This window comes from Nerophis ophidion, linkage group LG07 (assembly GCF_033978795.1).
Source record: "Nerophis ophidion isolate RoL-2023_Sa linkage group LG07, RoL_Noph_v1.0, whole genome shotgun sequence".
NCBI lineage: Eukaryota > Metazoa > Chordata > Actinopteri > Syngnathiformes > Syngnathidae > Nerophis > Nerophis ophidion.
Genome location: NC_084617.1, coordinates 21,998,729 through 22,025,592, shown reverse-complemented (window position 1 = coordinate 22,025,592; position 26,864 = coordinate 21,998,729). Strand labels below are relative to the sequence as shown.

At 42.9% G+C, this 26,864-nt stretch overlaps 1 protein-coding gene, 1 long non-coding RNA gene and 1 other non-coding gene across 5 annotated transcripts in view; 2 read left to right on the top strand and 1 right to left on the bottom strand.

The window, feature by feature from the left end:
* Positions 1-2,031: 2,031 nt before the first annotated feature.
* The window catches only part of LOC133556059 (myosin-11-like), a 36,318-nt gene continuing 11,485 nt past the window's right edge, over positions 2,032-26,864 (bottom strand). Inside the window, exons 7-43 of one of the 3 annotated variants that reach the window (XM_061905655.1) lie at positions 24,429-24,476; positions 24,239-24,331; positions 24,077-24,140; positions 23,897-23,995; positions 23,646-23,789; positions 21,469-21,564; positions 21,288-21,406; positions 21,071-21,223; positions 20,820-20,993; positions 20,572-20,745; positions 17,163-17,277; positions 16,906-17,099; positions 16,709-16,830; positions 16,534-16,603; positions 15,949-16,109; positions 15,775-15,883; positions 15,579-15,710; positions 15,305-15,511; positions 13,843-13,980; positions 13,654-13,777; positions 13,413-13,584; positions 13,114-13,326; positions 12,877-13,021; positions 12,606-12,812; positions 12,408-12,512; positions 12,144-12,296; positions 11,824-12,072; positions 11,534-11,746; positions 11,252-11,464; positions 10,653-10,814; positions 9,561-9,689; positions 6,375-6,463; positions 6,158-6,281; positions 5,887-6,095; positions 5,712-5,820; positions 5,475-5,647; positions 2,032-5,401 (exon numbers count right to left, since the gene is read on the bottom strand). In XM_061905655.1, coding sequence (XP_061761639.1) covers positions 5,164-5,401; positions 5,475-5,647; positions 5,712-5,820; positions 5,887-6,095; positions 6,158-6,281; positions 6,375-6,463; positions 9,561-9,689; positions 10,653-10,814; positions 11,252-11,464; positions 11,534-11,746; positions 11,824-12,072; positions 12,144-12,296; positions 12,408-12,512; positions 12,606-12,812; positions 12,877-13,021; positions 13,114-13,326; positions 13,413-13,584; positions 13,654-13,777; positions 13,843-13,980; positions 15,305-15,511; positions 15,579-15,710; positions 15,775-15,883; positions 15,949-16,109; positions 16,534-16,603; positions 16,709-16,830; positions 16,906-17,099; positions 17,163-17,277; positions 20,572-20,745; positions 20,820-20,993; positions 21,071-21,223; positions 21,288-21,406; positions 21,469-21,564; positions 23,646-23,789; positions 23,897-23,995; positions 24,077-24,140; positions 24,239-24,331; positions 24,429-24,476 — 5,439 coding nt within the window. In that variant the 3' untranslated portion in view covers positions 2,032-5,163. Of the gene's footprint in view, positions 5,402-5,474; positions 5,648-5,711; positions 5,821-5,886; positions 6,096-6,157; positions 6,282-6,374; positions 6,464-9,560; positions 9,690-10,652; positions 10,815-11,251; positions 11,465-11,533; positions 11,747-11,823; positions 12,073-12,143; positions 12,297-12,407; positions 12,513-12,605; positions 12,813-12,876; positions 13,022-13,113; positions 13,327-13,412; positions 13,585-13,653; positions 13,778-13,842; positions 13,981-15,304; positions 15,512-15,578; positions 15,711-15,774; positions 15,884-15,948; positions 16,110-16,533; positions 16,604-16,708; positions 16,831-16,905; positions 17,278-20,571; positions 20,746-20,819; positions 20,994-21,070; positions 21,224-21,287; positions 21,407-21,468; positions 21,565-23,645; positions 23,790-23,896; positions 23,996-24,076; positions 24,141-24,219; positions 24,332-24,428; positions 24,477-26,864 lie in introns of those variants that run through there. The other 2 variants (XM_061905654.1, XM_061905656.1) reach the window with 2 other exon arrangements.
* Positions 2,250-26,864, top strand: part of LOC133556061 (uncharacterized) — a 39,632-nt gene continuing 15,017 nt past the window's right edge. The window contains exons 1-2 of the long non-coding RNA XR_009807440.1: positions 2,250-2,329; positions 8,945-9,027. This is a non-coding gene — a long non-coding RNA (uncharacterized LOC133556061). The remainder of the gene's footprint in view (positions 2,330-8,944; positions 9,028-26,864) is intronic.
* Positions 16,145-16,217, top strand: trnar-ccg (transfer RNA arginine (anticodon CCG)). Its single transcript has one exon. It is a non-coding gene; the product is annotated as a tRNA-Arg (tRNA).

Sequence of the window (26,864 nt, the reverse complement as noted above, 5' to 3'; positions counted from 1 at the left end):
TTCAGTGTTTTTCAACCTTTTTTGAGCCAAGGCACATTTTTTGCTTTAAAATAATGCGGAGGCACACCACCAGTAGAAATCATTAAAAAACATAACTCAGTTGGCAGTAAAAAATCGTCGTAGAAATTGTTGGCTGGACTTGAAACCATAACCAAGCATGCATCACTATAGCTGTTGTCTCAAAGTAGGTGTACTGTCACCACCTGTCACATCACGCCCTGACTTATTTTGACTTTTTTGCTATTTTACTGTGTGCAGTATTTTAGTTCTCGTCTTGTCCTTCTATTTTGTTGGCTTTTTCTCTTTTTTTGTTTTTTTCCTGTAGCAGTTTCATGTCTTCCTTTGAGTCATAGTTCCCGCATCTACTTTGTTTTAGCAATCAAAAATATGTCAGTTGTTTTTATCCTTCTCTGTGGGGACAATGTTGATTGCCATGTCATGTTCGGATGTACATTGTGGACGCCGTCTTTGCTCCACAGTAAGTCTTTGCTGTTGTCCAGCAATCTATTTTTGTTTACTTTGTAGCCAGTTCAGTTTTAGTTTTGTTCTGCATAGCCTTCTCTAAGCTTAATGCCTTTTCTTAGGGGCACTCACCTTTTGTTTATTTTTGGTTTAAGTATTAGACACATTTTTACCTTCACGTTGCCTTCCGCTGTTCCTGACATCTACAAAACAATTAGCTACCAGCTGCCACCAACTGATATAGAAGCTCTAGACAGCACCAACATTGAACAACAACGACAAATTTTTTTAGATTATAATTACTGGTCTGCAAAAAATATTTTTAACCCAAATAGGTGAAATTACATAATTTCTCACGGCACCGCGGCACAGTGGTTGAAAAACACTGGTTTAATTGACAGGGTGGGCCATCATAGATGACGTAGCAGGCAAGTTTAAATGACGCAGGTGTGGCTCCCAGGCATTAAGTTTGACATCTGTGCTCTGAATCAAGTTGAAGTGATTCTGTTGCGTGAGTGAAACTGTTGTGATTTCAGCTGATGTCCTGCATTAATCAAGTACATAAGGGCGTAGAATTGGGTAGGGACACATCCCTACCAATATCCAGCCGCTACTGTGTAGTCACTATCAATACAAGCGCTGCCCGTAATGTTTAGTCAATGATTATGGCACAGAAAGGGTTAAATGTCGGTCTCTGCTAGAAGTCCCGCCTCTAACCTAAATATCGCTCCCTGATTGGTTACCAGGTGCCTGCTAACTTACGTGTGATTGGCTGTCCCCGCTGTCACTCCTCACTGTGGAAAAAAGCAGTCCCACCTATCCGGACGTTAGCTCCAAATTAGCACTGCATCACGTCTTTTCCTCCGCTTTTTTTCCAGGTGAAAGTCAATGCTCAGTCCCCTCTACCATTGTTAACCCTCCCCGTAGGGGAAAGTTAACCTTAAACATGTGAATTCAAATACTTTAGTCCGTTTTTTAACATCGTAAAAACATCAGCTGTCTTTTTCTACGCACTGCAATTGTCCGTTGTCAAGGATACATGACAACAACTTCCATTCATACCAGTCATGCGTGCCTGAGGCGGAGTGATAGCCTACGATGTGATAAGGCTTTAGAATAGTAGCCGTGGTCAATATTTAAACCATGGTTAACAGCCAATCAGATCGCCGGATTTCACCTTTCCGTTTTATTTTTTGAATATTTTTTTAGTTTCATGTAACATATTTACAGTACAAAAGCAGCAATAGAAAGAAGTAGATGAAGGGAAAAATTGTGAGTGATTTAAACACAAGTTGGGGAAAAGTTTATTACAGTTCTTTTATGTTTATTTACAATGTTGTATTGCATGAATGTAATTCTGATGTTGTTGATGGACAGTAGGCTATGTTAATTGACAGTATGATGCACAGTTGCACTACAGCCCTACACTAAAGAGTAAAGATGAGAACTCTTCGAAGTTGTCTCCTTTGCTTTCATTTTAGTTACTTTACCCTATAACATCTGCATGACGTGAAATTATGATTACTAATGTAAAAAAAAAAGAAGTAAACTTTCAGAGTGCTGCCCCACCAATCTCAAAATCAAACCTACTCCCTTGCAAGTACATACTGTATGTCTAAACATACATCCGTGTCTTACTGTGGTTCTTTTTGAAATTTGCTTCCACAATCTGGGCCCAAAAAGTCAACATGTTATTTTATTCTTCAAGGCTTTGTTTGCATTGTCTTCAAATAGCCACCAAATAAAACACAAGCAGTACCGAGCCTCACCACAGAAAGCAGCAACGCGCGAAGTCTGCTCTAATTTCATAGAGAAGTAGCAGGTTGATAAATCTTACACAATTTAATTCGGAATTTCTTCCAGATCGGTGAGTTGATTTATATATTTTTATTCATAGATACTGCAAAATATACTTTGTATAGAAGTCTAAAGTATTACTTCTACCAATACTCAGCCTTGACCATAAATACTTCAGTGTCTTAATGACACTTTTGGAGAGTCAGCACTGCATCTACTATCATGAAAACAGACGATTCATCGTAATTAATCACACACACACACACACACACGCACCCACGCACGCACGCACGCACGCACGCACGCACGCACACACACACACACACACACACACACACACACACGCGTGATTAAAGCTGCTTTAAATCACCTTTTTAAACCATGTTTAGAAAAAAACAAAAACATATTTTCCTGTATTTGTTACAATTACAAGTAAAATATCTTGCACGGGCTTTTCATTTTTAACAAAAAAAAAAAACAATTATTTTGCATAATGTGTGTGAATACTGTAGGTGGGGAGGGTCCCTGGCTAAATTGGGGCCTGAGAATTTTCTCTGGAGGCCCCCTCATTAAAACAAAATGTCAAAATTTATATACAAAACATTTTTTTTGTATATTTTTTTAAATCAAGGTGTGATGCATGTTTTGTACTATAACAAATATTCTGTTCAATAATATATATTTTTTAATGCAAAATAAAATGGCGCACCATAGGGCAGTAGTTCTCAAATGGGGGTACGCGTACCCCTGGGGGTACTTGAAGGTATGCCAAGGGGTACGTGAGATTTTTTAAAAAATATTCTAAAAATAGCAACAATTCAAAAATCCTTTATAAATATATTTTTTGAATAATACTTCCACAAAATATGAATGTAAGTTCATAAACTGTGGGGAAAAAAATACAACATTGCATTATTCAGTGTTGACAGCTAGATTTTTTGTGGACATGTTCCATAAATATTGATGTTAAAGATTTATTTTTTGTAAATAAATGTTTAGAATGAAGTTCATGAATCCATATGGATCTCTATTTTAATCCCCAAAGAGGGCACTTTAAGTTGATGATTACTTCTATGTGTAGAAATCTTTATTTATAATTGAATCACTTGTTTATTTTTCAACAAGTTTTTAGTTATTTTTATATATTTTTTCCAAATAGTTCAAGAAAGACCACTACAAATGAGCAATATTTTGCACTGTTATACAATTTAATAAATCAGAAACTGATAACATAGTGTTGTATTTTACTTCTTTATCTCTTTTTTTCAACCAAAAATGCTCTGGTCTGATTAGGGGGTACTTGCATTAAAAAAATGTTCACAGGGGGTACATCACTGAAAAAAGGTTGAGAACCACTGCCATAGGGGACAGTGGCCGTGTAAAGGTGAGAGTTGCCACAGTGACAGAGCAGGAAGGGGCTTGGAATATGTTATGTTACGTTATGTAAAACAGCGCGTATCGTCAGTTAGAACCGCGAAGAGGGCGCGGTCTCCATGATAGAGGACGATGGAAGCTTCTTCTTAACGGTGACATACATCAGCTTTAATCGTGATTATTAACATTTGCAATAACTTCACAGCACTATTTAAAACATGCAACAACGTGTTCTTATCCTCTAATGCAGGGGTGTCCAAAGTGCGGGCCGGGGGACATTTTAAATTTTTTAAGACCAGCGGCACATTCTAAAAATATAACTTAAAAAAAAACCCAAATCAAAACACAAAAACATGGAATAAAAGGGCAAACAGGTGAAATGTAACAAGGAAAAGTTGTGATGTTAACTCTAATAACACAATCACTCTTTAAAACTGGTATTGCTCCAAAAATAATATTAATAAATCAAAATCAATGTTGTTTTAAATTATTTACCTATTCAAGACTAATTACTTTACATCAAATACTCCACTTTTGTGGAAAATATTGAATATTTTGTGTTTTTGTCAAAAATCAAACAAACATTGTTTTTAAAACATTTTGAACCCGTTTGTGAGTGGGACCCTTTTGGATACCCAATCATTTTAGTGTTTTTTTTCCCTTGAAAACTGTCTTTGCTCAAAAAGTAACAATTAATAAAAATCGATGGTGTTATGAATTGTTAACCTATTTAAGACTCTGAAATTCCACTTAAAAAAATTGGAGGGCAAAATATTACATATTTTGTGCTTTTGTCATAAAACTGTCATTGCTAAAAAAAAAGAAGAATAAAATCAAAGTTATGAATTATTGACCTATTTAAGGCTCCAAATGACTTCAGATGAAATATTACACTTTTTAAAATATTTGACATATATATATGTATAAATGTATATAATTTGGTCATAAAATACAAAAAATATTTTCGACGGATAAATCTGAATTTGATTTAAGGATTGAAAGTAAAAAGTAAAACTTTAGAACTTATTTTTCACACTTTTATGAGTGGGACCTTTTTGGATAACCAATGATTTTAGTGGGGTTTTTTTTTGCTCAAAAAATAATAAAATAATAATTAATACAATCCATTTTGTTATTAATTATGGATCTATTGAAGGCTCCAAATGACTTCACATTAAATATTACACTTTAAATATTTTAGAGGGAAAATATTGCATATTTTGTGTTTTTTCACAGAAAACAGGGTTTCCTTTGACAAAAAGGGCATAAAACATAAACTTTTCTTTTTTTAACTTAAACCGAAAGATAGACCTAAAGTTGATCAAGAGATTGAATTGTGTAAAAAGGATAATAAAAACAAAAAAAAACTTGAGGGGAGCCCAAAAGGTTAAAAAAATGTATATATTGTAGTGGTTTTGAAAATAAGAAATATCAAAATGGCCGCCGGATGCTTGAATTTCGGAGTTTTCGGCCCTTAGTGGAAAAAGTTTGGACACCCCTGGTGTGGTTGGCCGAGTGAGGATTGTGTGTCTACTCGTCAGGAGGGCAGTCGTTCACCTCCTCGCAAGCCTCCGGCGGGGGGCTAGCAGGGGGAGAAGGTGAGCGAGGCTCCTCCTCCGGGGTCTCCAGCGAGTTCTCCACGATGGCGCTCCTCCGGCTGATGCTGCCTCCCATCAGCCCCAAGCTCCTCATGGCTCCTCCTCCTCCGCCACTGCCGCTGCTGCTTCCGCGAGGACTGGCGCCGCTAAAACCTGCCTCCCCGCCGCGCCTACAGCAACCCACAATCAGGAGGAGGAGGATGGTCAGACAATGTTTTCGACGCCATCAGCGCTTGTTGCTACCTCAGTTTCCCCTTCAGCGACGTCACCTCCCGGCTGAGGGCGTCGTTTGCCTCGACCGCCTCGTCCAGTTCCCTCTGCAGCTTCCTGCGGGCGGCGACCACGCGCTGAGCCTCCTCCTCCGCCTCCTCCAACTGATGCTTCAGCTGCTTGACGCGCACGGCGCTCTTCTCAGCCTGCGGGCGGAACAAGTCCGTCATGGCCGTGTTCCGCTAGCGCACCTGGTGGCGGTCACCTCACCTGGTCTTTGTACTGCTGCGCCTGCTTCCTCTCGTCCTCCATCTGCAGCATCACGTCCTTCAGCTTCTTCTCCTTCTGACGCAGATTCTTGCCGGCTGCCTGACGCTCTCTGCATGCATCGTCATCGCGCTGTCAGGAAACAGGAAGTAATGGCGTTGACCCGCATGCTTCTGACCTGCTCTCCGTCTCCAGCTGCTCCTCCGCCTCCTTCAGCTTGTTCTCCAGGGTGGTGACGGAGGTCTTGAGCTTGGAGCGTCCCTGACCCTCCATCTCCTGCACCTTGGCCTTCAGCTCGCGGTTCTGCTTCTCCAGCTGCTGCCTGGACGCCTCCTTGCTCTGCGACGCCAACTTCTCCGCCGCCAGCTCCGCCCCCAGCTGCTCCACCTGCACACGTAGCCAAGGTGTAAAGGTGTGAGGTGTACTTGAGGAGCGTGGCGTGGACACACCAGCTGCTGGCTCTTCCTCAGACGCTCATTCAGGCTCTCGCTGTTGGTCTGCTCTTCCTCCAGCTCCTCCTCCAGCTGGCGGATCTTTGCGTCCAGACGACGTTTCTCGTCAGACATCATGTTCCTGAGCGCGAGAGTTCAGACGCTCACTGAGCTGAAGTGTCGCAGCGCACGGCTGTTTGACGTTTGGGTTGAACTTGTTAGGTGTCGGACTCACTTTCCAGAGGAGTTACTAGCCAGTTCCTCGGCCAGCTCGTCTCGCTCTGCCTCCGTCTGCTTTCGGGCGCGCTCAGCCGCCGCCAGCATCTAAGGAACCAAACAGGAAGTCATATTTGACTGGAATTAAAAGGGAGACATGATGAATTACATATCACACCCAAACCGTGGGGGGCCAGTAGACTTGCCTCTCATGTAAAAGGATAAAGGAACCACCTGGGTTACATTGCTGCTTTGACCCGGATGAGAGTGAGTGTATTTGTGGTTAGCCACTGTTTGTTACTACCTTCTTACTTCAAGATTGTGCTGGCTGCCGAGTTAACCAACTCGGGCTTTTAGCTCGGTGGTCAGCACACTGGCCTCTCATCTAAAAGGGTAAAGGAACTACCTGAGTTATATTGGTGCCGTGACCCGGATGAACGTGTGTGTAATCAGGGCTAGCCAGTGTTGGTTACTACCTGACGACTTCAAGAGTTTACTGGCTGCCGAGTTAACCAGCTCGGTGTTTTAGTTCGGTGGTCAGTACACCCGCCTCTCATGTAAAAGGGTAAAGGAACCACCTGAGTTACATTGGTGTCATGACCCGGATGAACATGTGTGTAATCGGTAGAGATGCGCGAATAGGCAATTATATCATCCGCAACCGCATCACTAAATTCATCATCCACCTGCCATCCAACCGAACCAACATTTTATCAGAACCGCAACCGCCCGCCACCCGCCCGTTGTTATATATCCGGAGTTGGCGACCTTTACCACTAAAAAAACTAGTTTGACCTGTGTCACAAAGTAAAGAAGGCAATGGGAGCCGCTAACGTTCTCGCGAATATCCGACGGTGATCATTCAGATAACGGGAATAAGGGCGTGCTGTGAAGCTATTGCCTTAGACACCTTCTACAACATGTACGAACTGTTTACCAGTCCAGCAACATGCTGATTGCAGCTTACGCAAACGTACGTACAAGATTGAAGGGCATACTGGGTGATACAGAGTACACTAATGGTTGTGATATAAACAATTTTAACACTCTTACTAATATGCGCCACACTGTGAAGCCACACCAAACAAGAATGATAAACACATTTCGGGAGAACATCCTCACAGTAACACAACATAAACGCAACACAACAAATAACCAGAATCCTTTGCATCCATGAGACTTCCTGAATATACTTTACACCCCCGCGCCCCCCAACCCCGCCCACCTTACCGACGCAAGGGGGTAGGGGGGGGTTGCTGCTAGTGGGGTGTATAATATAGTCAGGATGTGTCATGGATGCAAAGGATTCTGGGTATTTGTTATGTTGCGTTTATGTTGTGTTACTGTGAGGATGTTCTCCCGAAACGTGTTTGTCATTCTTGTTTGGTGTGGCTTCACAGCGTGGCGCGTATTAGTAAGAGTGTTAAAATTGTTTATATCACAACCATTAGTGTACTCTGTATCACCCAGTATGCCTTGCAGTCGTGTGCGTGTGTCAGTGGAAGCCACACACAACATATTGCTGGACTTGCAAGTACATTGTACATGTTGTAGAAGACGTCAAAGGCAAAGGCTTCATAGCACGCCCTAATACTTAATAACTGGGTGACTGCCGGCAGACATACTTGAGAATGTTTACGTCAACTAATGTCTTCTTCGCTTTGTGACACGGGTCCAAAATGGCTCTTTGAACGGTAAAAGTAACCGATCTCTGAACCATGTATATCATTTATTTCCACCCGCCCGAATCTATTTAAAATCTATTTTTTCGTTATGTCACCCGCCCGACCCGCGGGTTATCCGCGGACTCCGCGGATGAGACCGCAAACCGCGCATCTCTAGTAATCGGGGCTACCCAGTGTTGGTTACTACCTGACGACTTCAAGAGTTTACTGGCTGCCGAGGTAACAAGCTCGGTGTTTTAGCTCGGTGGTCAGCACACTCGCCTCTCATTTAAAAGGGTAAAGGAACCACCTGGGTTACATTGGTGGCGTGAGCCGGATGAGAGTGTGTGTGATCGGGGCCAGCCAGTGTATGCTACTCCCTGACAACTTCATGAGGGTGCCGGCTGCCGAGTTAACCAACTCGGGCTTTTAGCTTGGTGGTCAGCACACTGGCCTCTCATCTAAAAGGGTAAAAGAACCACTTCGGTTACATTGGTGCCGTGACCCCGATGAGAGTGAGTGTAATCGGGGCCAACTAGTGTACGTTACTCCCTGACAACTTCAGGAGTGTGCTGGCTGCCTCGTTAGACGGATAGGGATTTTAGCTTGATGGTAAGCACACTCTTGAAGTCGTTTGATTGAGATGGTAAAAATAGTAAATAGTAAAAATTTAATTTTTGTACATTTGTTATTAAATTTTTTTCTATGAATTTGTTTAGTACCAACACATAAATCCACATTTAATCAAAAAAGTGTTAAATAAGTAAAAGGAGTGAAAAATGTCTTTAATCCCAAAACGCCAAACGTATCATAAGTGATACCTACGTGTAATTTGTTTTCCTAAAAAGCCTGACGTATCAGATGCATGCATTACACGTATGATCCACATTAGGGCAGTCATTGACTTTTTAGAGATTCTGTCCAGTGATCCTGCAAGACTGCCATGCAGAAGAAACCAGAGAGACCTGATTTTTGAAGAGAAACTTTGCCAAATTTGAAAGGGATAAGGTAAGAAACATGTAATTTTTTTTGCTGACCCATCAGTATGTACAGTTAATCCCTTGTTGCAATGTGAAATTAATTAATATTTCATAATTATTTTTATAATAAAACCGGTAGAAAATGGATGGTTGGATGTTTTGACAATATGTGTATCAAATTTGAAACAACAGGTCAAATGTAACAAAATGAGTCAATTGGTATTTTATTACATTTACATGCATTATAAATACCAGTGAGCAACATACAGGCTTTAGATTTTTAAAATAAATAATATGTTTACATTACACAATATAACATAATTAGAGGCAAAATATGCATATCCAGTTTTGCTGTATTTTTTGGTGATCACTCGGTGTGTGTTGCAATACTAAATTATAGTTTTCTGATTTTTATGAGAGAAAAAAAATCACATTAAAAAATTCCATAATGATGTTCACTTTGTGTGTGTGTGTTGGCTCAAAATAAAATGTTGCTTTGGGCCCTGGGCACGGTCGAGCAGGCTGGTGTAGTTACCGCCTCACTGTGATAGTAAGCAGTACCTCATGCAGCTGCACGAGTTCGGCCTCCATAGTCTTGGATTTCCGCTCGGTCTCTCTCGCCGAGGCCAGGAGGTCCTTCTGGGCCGCGCGGGAATCCTCCAGCTCTCGCTGGACATCCTTCATCTGGCCCTGAGGAGACAAGTCAGGAGAGAACATTACTTAACAGAGAAAGATGCGGCCTGATATTTATATTGCAGCCTCCATATATCCATCACAATATTATGTAGTAACATATTGCATCATTATAATAATATATATATATATTATTCTTGATAATCATAGTACATATACAGTATCGATCCATCCATCCATTTTCTGCTGCTTGTCCCTTTTGGGGTTGCGAGGGGGGGTGCTATAGCCTATCCCAGCTGCTCTCAAACAGAAGGTGGGTTACAGAATGGACAAGTCACCACCTCATCTCAGGGCCAACACTTATATATGATTACATATTATTATAATGATATAATGAATATATGATAAATAAGTATTATAATTTGTTATTAAGAGTATGTGAAACTTCAACTCCTACTGTGTTTACTTCCATTAACAACCTCCTTAATCAGAAATATCAAGCAGCTACAATGCGCCAAACATGGTGTAGAGAGAATTTTACATTTATGCCATCATCTCTTATAATGGATTTAAATGAGTGTAATTTAGATGTAGTTTTATGTTGATTGGACATGTTTTTATAATATCCACAAAATTTAATGAGCAGGTTGTGGTATTTGTAACCATGATTGTTTATTTTTTGTGCTGCAGGATTTTTTTTGTATGTACCATGAGTAGGGAAGGTTGTTTGGATTGGGTTATATAATTTAATGCTGTGCTTCCTTACAAGTACAATTATTGGTTGGGTTATTTTCGACGGCCACCAACCGTCGACGATATGGCAGCTATCAGACCAGAGTCAATTGTATATGAGATGAATATGCCGCTCCTGGCCATATTGCTTATTGAACTCGTACCGTTTTGTGGGCCATATTGAGGTCTCCAGTGGGCTGCACTTGGCCTGCAGCCCGTGGTTCGGGCACCCCTGTATATATATCTCGCGACTATGCGAGGAAGGTGTTTCATTGTTTGCATTCTCACCTGGATTTTGCGCAGCTGCTTGAGAGCCTCATCGCGCCCCCTGTTGGTGGCCTCCAACTGGTCCTCCATGTCTTTCAGTTCTCCCTCCAGCTTCTTCTTGCCACCAGAGGCCTGACCTCGCTGCTTCTTCTCCTCCTCCAGCTCCGCCTCCAGCTCACGCACCTGATGGACCAGAGGGTAACTTTACAAATAAATGGGTTGTACTTGTACAGCGCTTTTCCACCTTCAAGGTACTCAAAGCGCTTTGACACTACTTCCAAATTTACCCATTCACACACACATTCACACACTGATGGAGGGAGCTGCCATGCAAGGCGCTAACCAGCACCCATCAGGAGCAAGGGTGAAGTGTCTTGCTCAGGACACAACGGACGTGACGAGGTTGGTACTAGGTGGGGATTGAACCAGGGACACTGGTTGCGCACGGCCACTCTCCCACTGCGCCATGGCCTCTAGATTAGGAGAATCTTGTGCGAATGAAATTCCAAGCTTGGCGTCCCTCTGGGATTAGTCTTCAGACCATTGTTCTTTACTACTAGACAGCTTGTATTCATAGAAACAACTTTCAACATGTGTGGGGTCAGCTCATTGAAGTCCACCTGCTTGAGGAGCTGCTTCCTTTTCTCCTCGCCCATCTCCTCACGGGCCTGCAGTTCCCTTTCATGCTGGGCTTTGAGGGCCTGACTGTTGACCTCCAGGCGCAACTTGGCATCTTCAGCAACCTGCAGCTCATCCTCCAGCTCCTCCATGTGGGCCTTCATCTCCTCCATGACGCCCTCCAGGCTACGCTTTGCCTTCTCCAGGTCATGTACCTGAAGAAAATGAGATGACCAGTAGAGATCGCAAAAAAGCCGGGTGAAAAGGTCCAGAGAGTGACTTACACTTCTTCCCACGTCGTCTTTGGAGCTGATGAGATCTTCCATCTCAGCTCGGAGGCTTTTCGTGGTCTTCTCCGCCTCCTCCAGAGCATCACGGTTCTCCTCCAGTGCTCTTGACAGAGCCAATACCTTGGTCTCCTTCTCCCTCGCCTCGGCCTCCGCTCGATCTCGCTCCTCTGCAAACTTACAGGACACGGCTCGCTCCTCCGCCAGCATCTAAGACAAAACATCAGAGGATCTTCTAACTTTTGGACTGCGGCAGTTGAAAAGGTTGACATGATCCCCAAAGCCACCTGATCAAACTTCTTCTGCTTCTTCTCTAGATTGGAGACGAGCTGCCGCTGGCCGTCCAGGTCCATAAGGACATCCTCCAGCTCCTGCTGCAGTCGGCCGCGGCTCTTGTCCAGCTTGTCGTAGGCCGAGGTTTTCTCCTCGTACTCGTTGTTGGCTGCCTCCAGGTCGCGCTGCAGACGTTTCTTTCCTTCCTCCAGCATCTCCACGCAGCCCAGAGTCTCGTCCAGCTTCTTCTTGCAGTCCGACAGCTGACAACAGGAGACCGTCTCAATAAATATTATGTGGACATTCTTTAATGGCTTTGTTTGATGTTCCTGACCTGTGCGTTGAGGCTGGACACCTGCCTGTCCAAGGCTTGCTTGGCCTCGCTCTCCTCCTCCAGCTGCTCCACCAGACCAATGTTGTCCTCCTCCATCTGACGCAGACGTCCTGCCACGTTCAGCTTCTGACGTGTCTCTTCTGACAGCAGCTCCTGCACAATGGCAAGCAAATATGTGAGAAGGTCTTCATATCACTGTAGAAACACGATGAGGCGATGGCAGTTCTTAGTCTTAGAGGAACAAGGCATGTCTTCAATGGCCACCTGCGTGTCCTGCAGCTGCGAGGACAGGCCAGACACATCTTTACTAAGCTTGATGTTCTTTCCCTCAGCCTCATTCAGAAGACTGCTCAGGTTGTCTAGTTCCACCTAGCAGAGGACAAGAAAACGAAAGAGAAAGCGTTTGACCTGTGAGGTACCCAACAAGCAGCGTGAAATTCAAGTTGTGTTTGTAGGACGTGCAGTCATCTTGGAGACGCGCTCGCCCAGCTCGGTCCTCTGCCGCTCGCTCTCGCTGAAGCGTGAGTTGAGATCGTTGAGCTGACCCTCCACCTTCTTCTTCTTGTGCTCCACATCTTGCTTGGTGCTGGCAAGGGATCGAAGGTCAGCACTGAGATCGGCAGACTCCTTCTCCAGAGCCTGCTTGGCTTTCTCCAGACCCGCTCTCACCTGAGGAGCCACGTCAAACATCGCTTTAGATTCTGCTTAGGGAGAAGATGAATGCTTCGTTTACTTTTTTGGCCTGCTCCAGCTGCTCAGAGAGCTCCTCCACAGCCTGACTGTGTTTCTGCCTTAGATCTTGGACTTGGGCCTCATGACTCCGCCCCTCCTCCTCCATGGCTTTCTTCAACATGGCCACCTCCTGTTCACGCTTCGCCCTTTTACCCACCGCAGACACATGCAAAAAAACATCAACACTGTTGTGTGTCTTCATGTGGTTTCAGGTTCACTGTGGACCACACAGACTGACCGAAGCTCCTGCTGGGCGGCAGTTGTGTCCAGGCTGTCCTCCAGCTCAGACCGCAGGGCGTTAAGCTCCTCCCCCAGGTCCCGACGTGCCGACTCCACCTTTGCTCGAGCCGCTCTCTCTCCCTCCAGGTCCTCCTGCACCTCAGAGAGAAGGGCCTCTAGCTCTCGAACCTTCTTCACAGCCGCCCCCCGTTGGTTACTCTCCTCGTCCAAACTGTGGACACCAAGCATCGTGATAAAGTGGCTGACATGTGGTCCCATGGCACCGATGGGGTGGGACAAGATGTCCTGCTTTCCTACCGGGCTTGCGTGGCCTGCAGCTCCTCTTCCTTGGCAGCCAGCTGAGCTCGGAGCTCGGCGAGTTGGGCCTGCAAGTCGGCCAGCTGCTCGTGGAGATCAGCTACCTCGGCCTCCACCTTCCTCTTTGCCTTCTCCATGTCCAGACGACCCTTCTCTTCCTTCTTAAAACGTACTGGACATAAAAGCAGAAACTTGTTGAAACATGCCCATCATGCTTTATAAAGAAAATGTATTGACTGACCCTCCAAGTCGGAGATCATAGACTCATGCTTGCTCTTCAGTTTGGTCAGGTTTTTGGACTTCTCTTCCTCCTCGGCCAGGTTGGAGTTTAAGTCAGCCATCCTCTCCTCCAGAAGCTTTCTTTCCTACGAGTGTGGGACAGTTTAAAAATGCGCAACCAATTTATCTAATCAGACTGGAAAGTTGATACCTTCTGCAGTTTGTCATTATGATCCTCCATCAGGAGAACATCCTCCTCCAGTTTTTTCACCTTTCCCTCCAAGGCCACCTTCTCCAGCTGCAGCTTTTGACGAGCATCTTCTTCTTCCACCAGGTGGGCCTCCATACACTAATCAGGTGACATGAGCAACAAATTGTCAACAAACCAAAGAATAAAACAAAATTTATTGTCACTTATAAAGTACGCCAAAATAATTTTTCAGTACAACTCGTCCAAGAACAGATACACAGTATGCAGTTACAGGGGTATGCAGAACAGGAAGACTGATGGGTCGCCCTTTCGAGGCGCACCGTAAAGAGCTTGAAAGGAAAGGTAAACATTGGAGAAGAAGGAAAAAAAAGGAATTCCCAAATTAAGTCAACATCCCAGGTGTCTTTGAAGAAGGGGGAAGAATTACAGAGCATCTTTCGTTTCAACGGTCTCACTGGGGAGTATAATGTGCCAGTGCAGAGGGAGCCGAATTGTGGTAAGGATTGTTTTGGTTAGAGCAGTGGTTCTTAACTTGGGTTCGATCGAACCCTAGGGGTTCGGTGAGTTGGCCTCAGGGGTTCGGCGGAGGTCAAGACACACCCGACTCATCGTGTAAATACAAACTTCTCCTTATCGGCGTATTACGGATACCCCCAAACAATGTTCCCTCTAATTTTCCATCTGATTTGCAGGTGTGTAATTTTTTGTGAGTTCATGCACTGTGTTCGTTTTGGTTCTTTGAACAAGGTGATGTTAATGCACGGTTCTTTTTGTGCACCAGTAAAAAAAAAACAGATAACTTTGTCTTGAATTTGAAAAAAAAATTAATTGTATTTTTCACTAAAGAAGGGTTCTGGAAATGCCCATATGAAAGTGGTGGGGTTAAGTACCTCCAACAAGGTTAAGAACCACTGGGTTAGAGCAAGCAAACACATTCCTTTGGTTTGTCTGCTCGAGTTGTCATGTTCTGGCTCTCCAAATTGATCATAATTTCACCTTGCAGGGCTGAAAGCTTCTCCGAGATGTTATCAAATTTGATTAAATTGGATAACGACGTGTAGCCTCTGGGGTCCTTGAACGGCTGCCATTTTCTTACAAATTTTTCAATGGACCAGAGCAACCAGTTTCAAATAGATAGACATCTTCAATGTCTTTGACAGAAAGAATCTCCATGCTAACAGCTCTCCCCTTCTCTCAAGAGTCATGTATCCAGCACCAAACGTTCTATCAGGCAAGGCAGATTCCCCCAAAACTGAGTTTCTTGTTGAGAAGATCTTGTCGATTGAGTTGAGAAACCAGTTTAACAATTCCAGTGCAAAAGAGAGGTTCTTAGAAAGTTAAGACAAGACGAGACAAGAAGCAAAGCAAGGGAGATAAGGGAGGTGGAGGGGAAGCGTCGGGCTTCGTTGAAAGTGAGAATAATTGATTAGTACATTCAAGATCTTTGTCCTAAATTGTGTACCTGAAGCTGGTGCTCCAAGTCCTTCCTCTCCTGCTGCATGGTGGTGCCACGCTCCTCCTCCTCCTCCAACCTGACCTCCATCTCGTGCAGAACCTCCTCCAGCTCCTGCTTCTTGGCCTCCAGGCGCACCCTCATCTCCTCGGCCTCGGCGTATAGCTCCGTCTCTGCTTGGAGTTTTGTCTCCAGCAGGGCTCGTTCCTCCATTAGCTAAACGAACATACATACTCGGTCACATCCCAACTGTTTTACTTGGGGTGTCTCCGTGTGTTGTCACCTGCGTGTGTTTCTGTATGACCTCCTTTAGTTCAACCTCCTTCTTGGCTGCCACTTCTTTGGCTGCCTTGAGTTCCTCGTCCTTCTGGCCCATTTCCTCCTCTTGTCTGGTCACCTGCAGCAGGGGCTTTACCTGGAACATGCAGACCGCCGCTTTAACGTCACGTCTGTCAAATGCCAACCCGAGTCAGTCAAACCTTGGTGAAAAGCCTCCACCACTGCCAGTTCTTCAGTTTGAGGTAGCAGGCACAGTTCCTCTGGATCACTTTCATGGCGCTCAGCTGCTGCTGACGTTTGCTGAAAGCCCTGAAGGAGACGGAGACGTTAATTATGTACACCGTCCCTCCAAATAGGACGCCGGTGGGTCATACTTGCGAGCCAGGAAGCCCCTCGCTTGCGCCTGGAAGGAGATGATGACGACAGTGAGCTTGATGTCTCGCTCCTCCTCCAGCTGAGCCAGCACCCCCGTCCTGAAGAACATCTTACTCTGGCCAATGCGATACAGGTTGGTGTCCAGATCCAAGTGCTTCACCTGGAGAAGGATGGACATCAGCAGTGATATATGCAGGCCCAGTGGCCTAATGGATAAGGCATCAGCCTCCGGAGCTGGGGATTGTGGGTTCAAGTCCCACCTGGGTTGTGTTATGACTTTTAGCAATACAGATATTAGATGTACATAATGGCAGTTTTATACCTTATCCTGCGTAAAACTATGCAACATAAACACAGCTCCATGCAAACTGATATTGGACTGATTTTCGATATCATAATTGGATTGGGACACGCCTTCTGTAGTAAAAAGCAATCCACTACCACTACCATAATCGGACATTTTACATTATAATCTGATGCAATTTTTTTTTTGCGGATGTCCCATATCAGTGGGGATGGAGACACCCCTAGTCATGTGATATTTAGCAATCAAACTCTATTGGTCTTTTTTCCATCTGTCTCACCATCAAGCAGCACGCCTGCTTCCCATCCATGAAGCCTTTCGGGATGGCGTTGGCAGCCAGGATCTCGTACCTGCACACATAAAGCGTTAGACGAAAAGCAACATCAGGAGTTTGACTACAGGTGATAGTTTTGAGTACACGTGACACCATTTTGAAAACAACTACAAGGCAGCACCTCTGCCGGAACTCCTGGAACACAATGCGGTTTGGGAATCCCTGTCTGCAGATTCTGATGCCCTCCAGGACGCCGTTGCACCTGAGCTGCTCCAGCACCAAGTTGGCATCCATCTTGCCCGCCTGTTGGCGAGCAGTGAAAAGCGAACTGTGACTGAAGAGACACTTTTAGGGCTGGAGTCAAGATGGAGGTTGTACCCTCTTCTCGTGGTTGGGGATGATGCAGCGCACAAAGTTAGGCTGCGTGTTATTCAGCGTGGTCATTAGCTTGCCCAGGGACTCCTTGTACAGCTGGCCCACCGTGCGGAACATCCCCTTCTTGGACTTGGTGGAGGTGGGCATGGAGCTGTCGGACATCTTGGCCATGGTCTCCAGGCCCACCACTCGGTCCGCTGGCAAACAAAAACTAATCTTTAAAATGTCAGCTCTTCCGAAGAAGAGGTCTAAAGACTGACCGTCCTTCCAGAGGTCCTGGATGAAGTTGCTGGACGAGTTGCTGAGCAGAGAAGTGACGTTGTCGTTCAGGGGGTCCATGTTCTTTGTCAGCCAGCTTGCTGCGTTGTAGTCCACCTGGGAGGCAAGGTACTTGTCAGTTGAAGGGAAATGTATGGCAAGTTCTTTATTAGGGATGTTCCCATCACCATTTTATATTCAAATCATCCATGAGCGAGAACAGCTCATCGGCTCAGCTCATTGTTAATACATGAGATCCATCTCATGTATTAACTGTGCATCTTTAGATTTGTGTAATAATAACAACGCAATATTTAAACTATTTCCTTGTTCTCTTTTGTCACATACAATTGTTTGATCAAAACAAAGTTAATAGAAAAAAATATTTTTAAATCATTTGGTTTGTAGCCTCTAAGTCAGGGGTGACGATCAAATGATGCAGGGGCCAATTTGGTCATTTTCATTTTCAAAACCAGTACAATGTTTAGGTTTTTTTCAAATAACTAGAAAATTGCATTTTCTGTAGAAATTTCATGTGAATGCTGAAGAGCCAATGTCGAGCTAAAATGCTAACAGCTAGCATGCTGGCTAGCTAATGTCAAGTAACAAAAATATGGGGAAAATGAGCTAAAGAAACCTAGTATGCTAACAGTACTGACATGCTAACAATAGAATGCTAACAGTTAGCATTAGTGAAATACCAAAATATATGACACTGAAGCGTATACCTGCTAAATTAACTAAAAAAAGCAAGCATGTTAGTTTTAGCATGCTGAATATTAACTGTAACATTTGTTAAGTACAAATATATTACTAAAAATTTGTATTAAAATGCTAGCATGCTAACATAAGCATGTATCAAGTACCAAAATATGACTGAGGTGTATACCTACGAAAATAGCTCAAATGAAAAAGCTAGAGTACGATTGTGCCACGGGCTGTTAGAAATAATTGCTATGGGCCGCAAATGGCCCTCGCTCTGCACTTTGGACACCCCTGCTCTAAGTTCTCCTGTTTCTGGGTGCTTATATTTTTTTTAATTTGTAAACATTGACAAAAAGACCAACAAAAGTATTTTGTAAAAGTTAAAATATCGATGGAATCAGTCTAGTATCGATCATATACTGATATGACCCTTGGTATCGACACTACCGATATACGGATGAATCAGTCAACCTTTAACGTTGACTCCTTTGATGCTACACAGCAACAAACATCGTTAAATTATCTCCCTGCTAACTCTTATTCATCTAATTCAGGGGTCGGGAACCTTTTTGGCCGAGAGAGCCATGAAAGCCAAATATTTTAACATGTATTTCCATGAGAGCCATATAATATTTTTCAACACTGAATACAATTAAATGTGTGCATTTTTAAGTAAGACCAACATTTTTAGAGAATAAGTCTCTTATTCTTTTTAATAGCGTTGTTATTGGAGCAGTACATCTCGGATGGTAGAGTGGCCGTGCCAGCAACTTGAGGGTTGCAGGTTCAACCCCCGCCTCCGCCATCCTAGTCACTGCCGTTATGTCCTTGGACAAGACACTTTACCCACCTGCTCCCAGTGCCACCCACACTGGTAAAATGTAACTTAGATATTGGGTTTCACAATGTAAAGCGCTTCGAGTCACTAGACAAAAAGCGCTATATAAATATAATTCACTTCACAATATAATTCACTTATTCTAAAGCTAACCAATAATAAATATAATACTTCTTACCATTAGCGCGACTTCTTGAACAGGTGCGATGGAAAATGGATGGTTGGATTAAAATGCACGAGAATGTCTTGTCTTTTGAACGTTATTTTAAACACTGTGATTACCAGCGGAATTATTCATTACTTATCGTGTTAAGCAATGTCAGCTAAGATTTATCTGAGAGCCAGATGCAGTCATCAAAAGAGCCATATCTGGCTCTAGAGCTATAGGTTCCCTACCCCTGATCTAATTGTTCGTTCCTTGCTAATATTAGCTTACTTTCTGCTATAACGTGCTTCCATCTCCACTTCTTAAACTTTACTTAACACTTGTTTCTTCTCCTGGTTCTGGGGATGGGTACCAAATGGGGTATTTTTTTGGCACTGACCGAATCCCCCCGACTCAGCCAGCTCTTGGCACTTCGTCACTTGGCAATCACTTCAGCAGCACTGAGAGCGGACTCAACCAAACTACCTCTAGCTAATGTTGCAATTTCCTTAGCAACAAAGACATTGACTCAAAAAACGCTCAAAGGTAAGCAGTGTTCGTATTAACAGCGTTATTACCACTGTTACTTTTACTAGTAACGAGTAATCTAATTAATTACTTAAGGTCCATTACAACGCTTTTAGCTATAGCTTAATGGGAATAATGAACAACAAATCAATGATTGATGTGGCAAACTTGCCATCCAAACAATACACCGTTGATTGACAAGAAGATATGACAGCCATCCAAGCACATTCAGTCTCTTCATTAACCCGAGGTAAGACAATCCGGTGAAAAGATTCTAAAGAGCTGGCGCTGCCAACTGCTAAAGCTAATAAACACGCACACCGTGTCCTGCATATTCCGGATATTTTAAGTTTTTGTTTTAACTAATATATTAATTTTTCTAATTATATTAGTAATTCATTTACTTTGTGTGTAAAGTAACGAGTAACTATAATAATTACTTTTTGAAAGTAAGGCCCCACTTTTAAAAAAATCCGCTGCCTTGATGCTAATATACATGCTACTGATTTTACATGGCAATTTCAACACCTCCAAATTTGTTGATAAAAACATTTACAACTAAGAGGAACATTACAATAAGTACAATGCTTACAGTATGAACACTTTTTAGGGGGCGACAAAAGACTTATTTCAGCAGAGACTGAACTGACTAACCAATGCACCATAAACTAAACACTATTGTCGTCTTTTGGACTTGCAACTGTAAATGCCAATTATTTTCAAACTTGCAAATGAGACTCAGAAATGTGGTAATGAGACAAGATATAACAACTGGATTGCTAATTTTAAAATTTCTAATAACACATAACATTTGATCATCAAAAGCAGTGAATATTTGTTAAAACACACAAAAGTATCAAAAATTGTTAGCATTGAGTACTGGCATCGGAAATTGGTACAGTATTGGTTCAAAATTACTCGGTACCCATTCCTAGTTGTTTCAAACTATCTTTAGTGGCTAGTTTAGCGATTAGCATGTGTGCTTGTGCTTAATCTTACTCAGTGTGTAACATGTTTTTGTGTATGTATAAAAATACACAGTTAGGTGCTATATTTTTATAGTATAAATCAAGTATCAGCCGGAAGGGATTGGCATCAAAAGATAGTGGTCAATCGCATACTTTTTAATTGACCGGCGACCCTAGTGTTTAATGATAATATAAGCAATTGTGGGAGGGATCCACATAACGCTCACCTTCCCGGCATAGTGCAGAACAGTGAACATCATCTTATCTTTGTGCTGTTTGGGTTTGGAGAATTTAACGTGACCCGAGTGGGTGTTCAGCAACTTGTCCACAAAGGAGTTGTCCGTGGCTTTGGGGAACCAGCACTCCTCGTCCAGCAGGGCCAAGATGCCCGGGGGGTTGTTCTACGGAACACAACAGGACATGAAATCACGACTTGAGCCCGCCAATGTGTGCTCAAAACCCGCGGGTTCCTGACCGGCCTCTCGATGAGCTCGATGCACGGCTGCAGATCCAGGCCAAAGTCGATGAAGTTCCAGTCAATGCCCTCTCGCTTGTACTCCTCCTGCTCCAGGACGAACATGGTGTGGTTGAAGAGCTGCTGCAGACGCTCGTTGGTGTAATTAATACACAGCTGCTCAAAGGAGTTGTCCTGAGAAACCCAAACAATGAGAAATATTGTCAAAGTGCAATCAACGACACATTTCAGAGAACTCTGTAATCAATCACCTCGAAAATTTCAAAGCCAGCAATGTCCAAGATTCCCAGGAAGGAAGACGATTGTCTCTTGCTCTTGTCCAGAGTCTTGTTGACCCGGGCAAGGATCCAGCGGAACAGACGCTCGTACATGGCCTTAGCAAGAGCCTCCACTGAGAAATCCGCCTGGTGGACGAACAAGGAGGTCATTGGAGAACGAGGACATGGCGAGTTTTTGCTGGACTTTCACCTGCTGCTTGGTCTGAGCCTTCTGCACCACCTCGCGGCCCACTTTGATTCGAGGGGTCAGGAAAGCGCGGGTGAAGTCGGTCACGTTGATGCCTTGGAGGTGACAAACCTTCTGGGCAGCTGGCACCCACAAACACATTTTTTAAATACACTCCAGTGAAAAGTTGAGATGTCTGTCGTACCCGTGTTGTCTGGCATGGTGGCCTGCTCGTTGCTTCTCTCCTTCTCAAACTTAATGTTCCCCAGCTGGAGAACAGTGGACACCACCTTTAACATCCCTGCGGAAGGACAGCAAAGACACATTTATGGAATACATACAAGCTACATACAAGCTTCCACAGTCTGAACCATTGAACTTTGTTGGCCACTGTAGGCCAAACATGTTACAATGGGAACAGTAGGCTTACTTGCAAGATGGCATTTTTTTGGGTTTAATGGTTAAAATGAGCTAAAGTGCCAGCATAAAACATCAGTTTAAAATAATAGCATGATAACATAGGAAAAGTGAACATACTTTTAAAATAGCACTTAGTATCAAAAGCCATGATTTTTGGGTGTATACAAATAAAAATAGCAAAAAAATTGTAGCATAAAATGTTAGCATGCTAACATTAGCATAACTCAGGAAAAGTCAGCATACTTACAAGATGGCGTCAAATATCAAAAAACCATGATTTTTGGATTTATACAAATAAAAATAGCTAAAGTGCTAACATAAATGATTATGCTAACGTTAGCATGATAATTTAAGAAAATTAAGCGTACTTCTAAGATGGCGCCAATTATCAAAAGCCATGATTATTAGCTGAGACAAAAAAATTGCCAAAATTTGCATATTATAAGATGGTCCCAAGTATCAAAATGCATTATTTTTAAGGTCAAAAATACAAAATTTGCTAAAATGCTAGCATAAAATAATAGCATGCTTACGTTAGCATGATGACATAGGAAAATTTTGCGTACTTCTAGGATGGCGTCAAGCATCGAAAGCTATGATTTTTAGGTCTCAATTAATTAAATAGGCTAAAATCTTCACATAAAACGTCAGTATGGTAACGTGAGGAAAAATCAGCACATCACTAAAGTGGCGGCAAGTATCAATATCCATGTTTTTTAAAGTTAAACATAAAAAATTAGCTAAAATGCTAACTTTAGCATGATGACATGAGAAAAGTTAACATTCTCCTAAGATGGAGCCAGTATCAAAAGCCGTGATATTTATGTTAAAATTAATAAAAATCATTTAAAATACCAGCATGAAATGTTTGCATGTTAATGTTAGCATTCTAAAAAGAAAAAGTTAACCTTCTGGTGCCAAGTTTTTTTTTTAGGTTAAACATACAAAATAAGCTAAAATGCTGGCGTAAAATGTCAGCATGCTAACATTAGCATAACGATATAGCATAACGACAAATAATGGCGTCAAGTATTGCAAGCTATGATTTTTAGGTCTAAATAAATATAATCAGCTATAATGCTAGCTTAAAACGTCAGCATGGTAGCGTTAGCGTGAGGAAAATTTAGCATACCACTAAGATGGCGCCAAGTATCAAAATCCATAGTTTTTGAGGTTAAACATATACACTTAGCTAAAATCCTAGCATAAAACATTAGCATGCTAACATTAGCATAATGGCATAGGAAAAGTTAGCCTTCTCTTAAGATGGAGCCATGTATCGAAAGCCCTAAAATTTATGTTAAAGTTGATCAAATTAGTTAAAATGCCAGCACAGAATGTTTTTACGCCAAGGTTAACATTCTAAAAAAAAAAGTTAGCATACTTCTAAGATGGCAGCAAGTTTTTTTTTAAGTTCAATATAGAAAAATAGCTAAAATGCTAGCATAAAATGTTAGCATGCTAACATCAGTATAACAACATAGGACAAGTTAGGTTACTTCTAAGATGGAGGCAAGTATTAAAAGCAATAGTTTTTAGGTCTAAACCAATAAAAGTAGCTAGAGCATAACATGTTAGTGTGGTTAGCATGTTCATATAAAAAAGATAGCATACTTCTAAGATGGAGTAAAGTATCAAAAGCAATTATTTTGAGGTCTGAACTAATAAAAATAGCTAGAATGCTAACCTAAAACAAGCTAGCATTAGCATGATGACAGGAAAACTTAACGATATTCTAAAATGGCGCCAGTTATTGAAAGACATGATTTTTCGGTTTATAGGACTACGATGAGAGAAGATGCTAGCATCAAACTTTAGCGAAGAGAGGTTAGTTTACTACTAAGATGGCGCCAAAATTCCAAATTCATGATTTTCAGGTTTAAACCTAGGACCACCTGAAGAAGGACTTAAACCTTCATATTAAGAGTCTGATACCCAACATGTTGTTATTGTTCTATGTACCTATTCTCTCCTCCTCTGTGAAGCCCATGATCTCCATGGCCTCCAGGGTCTCAACAAAGAGCTCGTCGTCCTGTAGACCGGAAACCTCCACGTGTCCAGCCACCAGGAAACGGTAGCTGCTGTAGTCCTCCAGCAGCAGCTCCTCTGAAGGAGTAAACAATCACGTGAAGCAAGTCTCCCAAGAACAACTTCTGAGTGGACGGACCGTATCAAACCACCAACGGAGTCTGAGATCCAGTATATCTGCTCACCTCGGATCTTGTCTTTGGCTCCTGACACCATGTAGTAGAAGATGTGGAAGGCTCTCTCCGTGTTGCCCTGCCGGATACAGCGAGACTTCTCCAGAAGGTCTGATCGGGTCAAGAATAATTCAACTCTCTTTGCACCTTATGAGTAAAATTGTCGTCAAGTATTCCTACACAGAAGGATACAGGTGTCAATGTTTGCCCCGACAAGGAAGCCGGTCACGTCAAAGTTGAGCTTGATGAACTTGCCCTGCCGACACAGGTGGTCACATGACACCCACAATTACAGAGGGAATGCCTCGTCAAAATGGCGACGAGTGTCGACTTACGAACTGATTGAAAATTTACAAATCGTGAGGAGTTGTCGTTCTTGATGGTCTTGGCGTTGCCGAAGGCCTCCAGGACGGGGTTCGCCTGCAGTAGCTGCTTCTCCAGCTCCCCCTGAAGGACAGAAGCAGAGGTGTGCACATGTCAGTCACCTGTGCACACATGCGCACTACCACCCACATGCACTCATCGTTCTAGGAGTGGTACTCACGTAGGCCAGCGATCCAGCTTGTTGTTGTGGCTGCTGTTGCTGAGGTGCCTGCAAAAATGTTAAATTTACACATAAGTTTTTCCTAAAAACTTTTTGAACATTTGCAAGGGTAGTCACACAGGGCTGTGTTCTCAGTCCGCTCGGAGGCAATCCCTAATCACATCATTCAACACAACAATTTAAGATACATCCTTGTGTTACGTCTATTTGTGTTACGATTCGTGTTAAGACGTTTTGTGGTTACGTTCGCACATCCAAAAAGGAAGTAGGGTCCCCCACGGCTGTGTTGTCGGTCCTTTGGAGGCAATACAAAGTGCTCTGATCAAATCATTCAAGACAACACTTTGTTTATGATACTGTGGACAGGGGCGTGGCCCGTGGGCCTGCCGCGTAACGGGGTGTGCAAGGACCGGCCCTAAATGACAGCGACAGTTGAGCAGATTGCCCGACTATGCCTTGTTGTCTAATCACCTGTTGCCTTTATTAGCAGCAGCCGGATTGATACAGGGAGTTAGAGTGGGAGCCAGAGAGAGAGCAACACGGACTAAGAAACAATTATTTTTTCTGGAAAGCAAACAGCTCTCAACATTTATGAAAATAAAAAAGTTTTGTGCCCTGAATTACGGGCTCTCGTGGCAGTGTGTGGTGGTCCGAGGAACCCAGTAGAAGGAAACATCTACAGATACATTCTCATATTAAGACTACTTGTGTTACCGTTCTTGTTACGACGTTTTGTTGTTACGTTCGCACAGCCATAAATGAAGTGGAGTCCCCCAGGGTTGCGTTCTCGGTCCTTTAGGAGGCAATACAAACTGTCCAGATCAAATAATTCAAGACAACACTTTGCTCCAGATACATCTTCGTGTTATGTCTATTTATGTTACCATTCGTGTTACGACGTTTTGTGGTTACGTTCACACACCCAAAAATTAATTGGAGTCCCCCAGGGTTGTGTTCTCGGTCCTCTAGGAGGCAATACAAACTGTCCTGATCACATCATTCAAGACAAAAATGTAAGCTACATCCTCGTGTTACGAATACTTGTGTTACAATGATTTGTGTTACTACGTTTTGTGGTTCCGTACGCACAACCAAAACAAAGTCGAGTCCCCCAGGGTTATGTTCTCAGTTGTCTAGGAGGCAATACAAACTTCCTTTGTCAAGTAATTTAAGACAACACTTTGTGTAAGATACATCCTTGTGTTACGACTGGTTGTGTTACCATTCGTGTAACCATTTGTGTTACGACATTTTGTGGTTACGTACGCACACCCAAAAATGAAGTGGAGCCCCCCAGGGTTATGTTCTCGGTCTTCTAGGAGGCGATACAAACTGCCCTGATCACATCATTCAAGACAACAATTTAATTTACATCCTCGTGTTACGAATACTTATGTTACAGTGATTTGTGTTGCTACGTTTATTGGTTCCGTACGCACACCCAAAAATAAAGTGGAGTCCCCCAAGGTTATGTTCTCGGTTGTCCAGGAGGTAATACAAACTTCCATTCTTAAGTAGTTCAAGACAACACTTTGTGTAAGATACATCCTCGTGTTAGGACTGGTTGTGTTACCATTCGTGTAACCATTTGTGTTATGACTTTTTGTGGTTACGTACGCACACCCAAAAATGAAGTGGAGCCCCGCGGGGTTTTTTTCTCGGTCCTCTAGGAGGCAATACAAACTTCCCTTGTCAAGTAATTTAAGACAACACTTTGTGTAAGATACATCCTCGTGTTACGACTACTTGTGTTACCATTCGTGATACCATTCGTGTTACGACGTTTTCTGGTTACGTACACACACAAAAATGAAGTGCAGCCCCCCAGTGTTGTGTTCTCGGTCCTCTAGGAGGCAATACAAACTGTCCTGATCACATCATTCAAGACAACAATTTAATATAAATCCTCGTGTTACAAATACTTGTGTAACAATGATTCGTGTTACAACGTTTTGTTGTTACGTTCGCACACCCTAAAATTAAGTGGAGTCCCCCAGGGTTATGTTCTCGGTTGTCCAGGAGGCAATACAAACTTCCCTTGTCAAATTATTTAAGACAACTCTTTGTGTATGATACATCCTCGTATTACGACTACTTTTGTTACCATTTGTGTTACGACGTTTTGTGGTTACGCACGCACACCCAAAAATTAAGTGGAGCCCCCTAGGGTTGTATTCTCGGTCCTCTAGGAGGTATTTTAAACTGCCCTGATCACATCATTCAAGACAACAATGTAATATACATCCTCGTGTTACGACTACTTGTGTTACAATGATTCGTGTTACAGCGTTTTGTTGTTACGTTTGCACACCCTAAAATTAAGTGGAGTCCCCCAGGGTTGTATTCTTGGTCTTTTAAAAAGTATGAAAAACTGCCCTGATCACATAATTCAAGAGAAAACTTTTAAATACTTCATTGGGTTACGACTATTTGTGT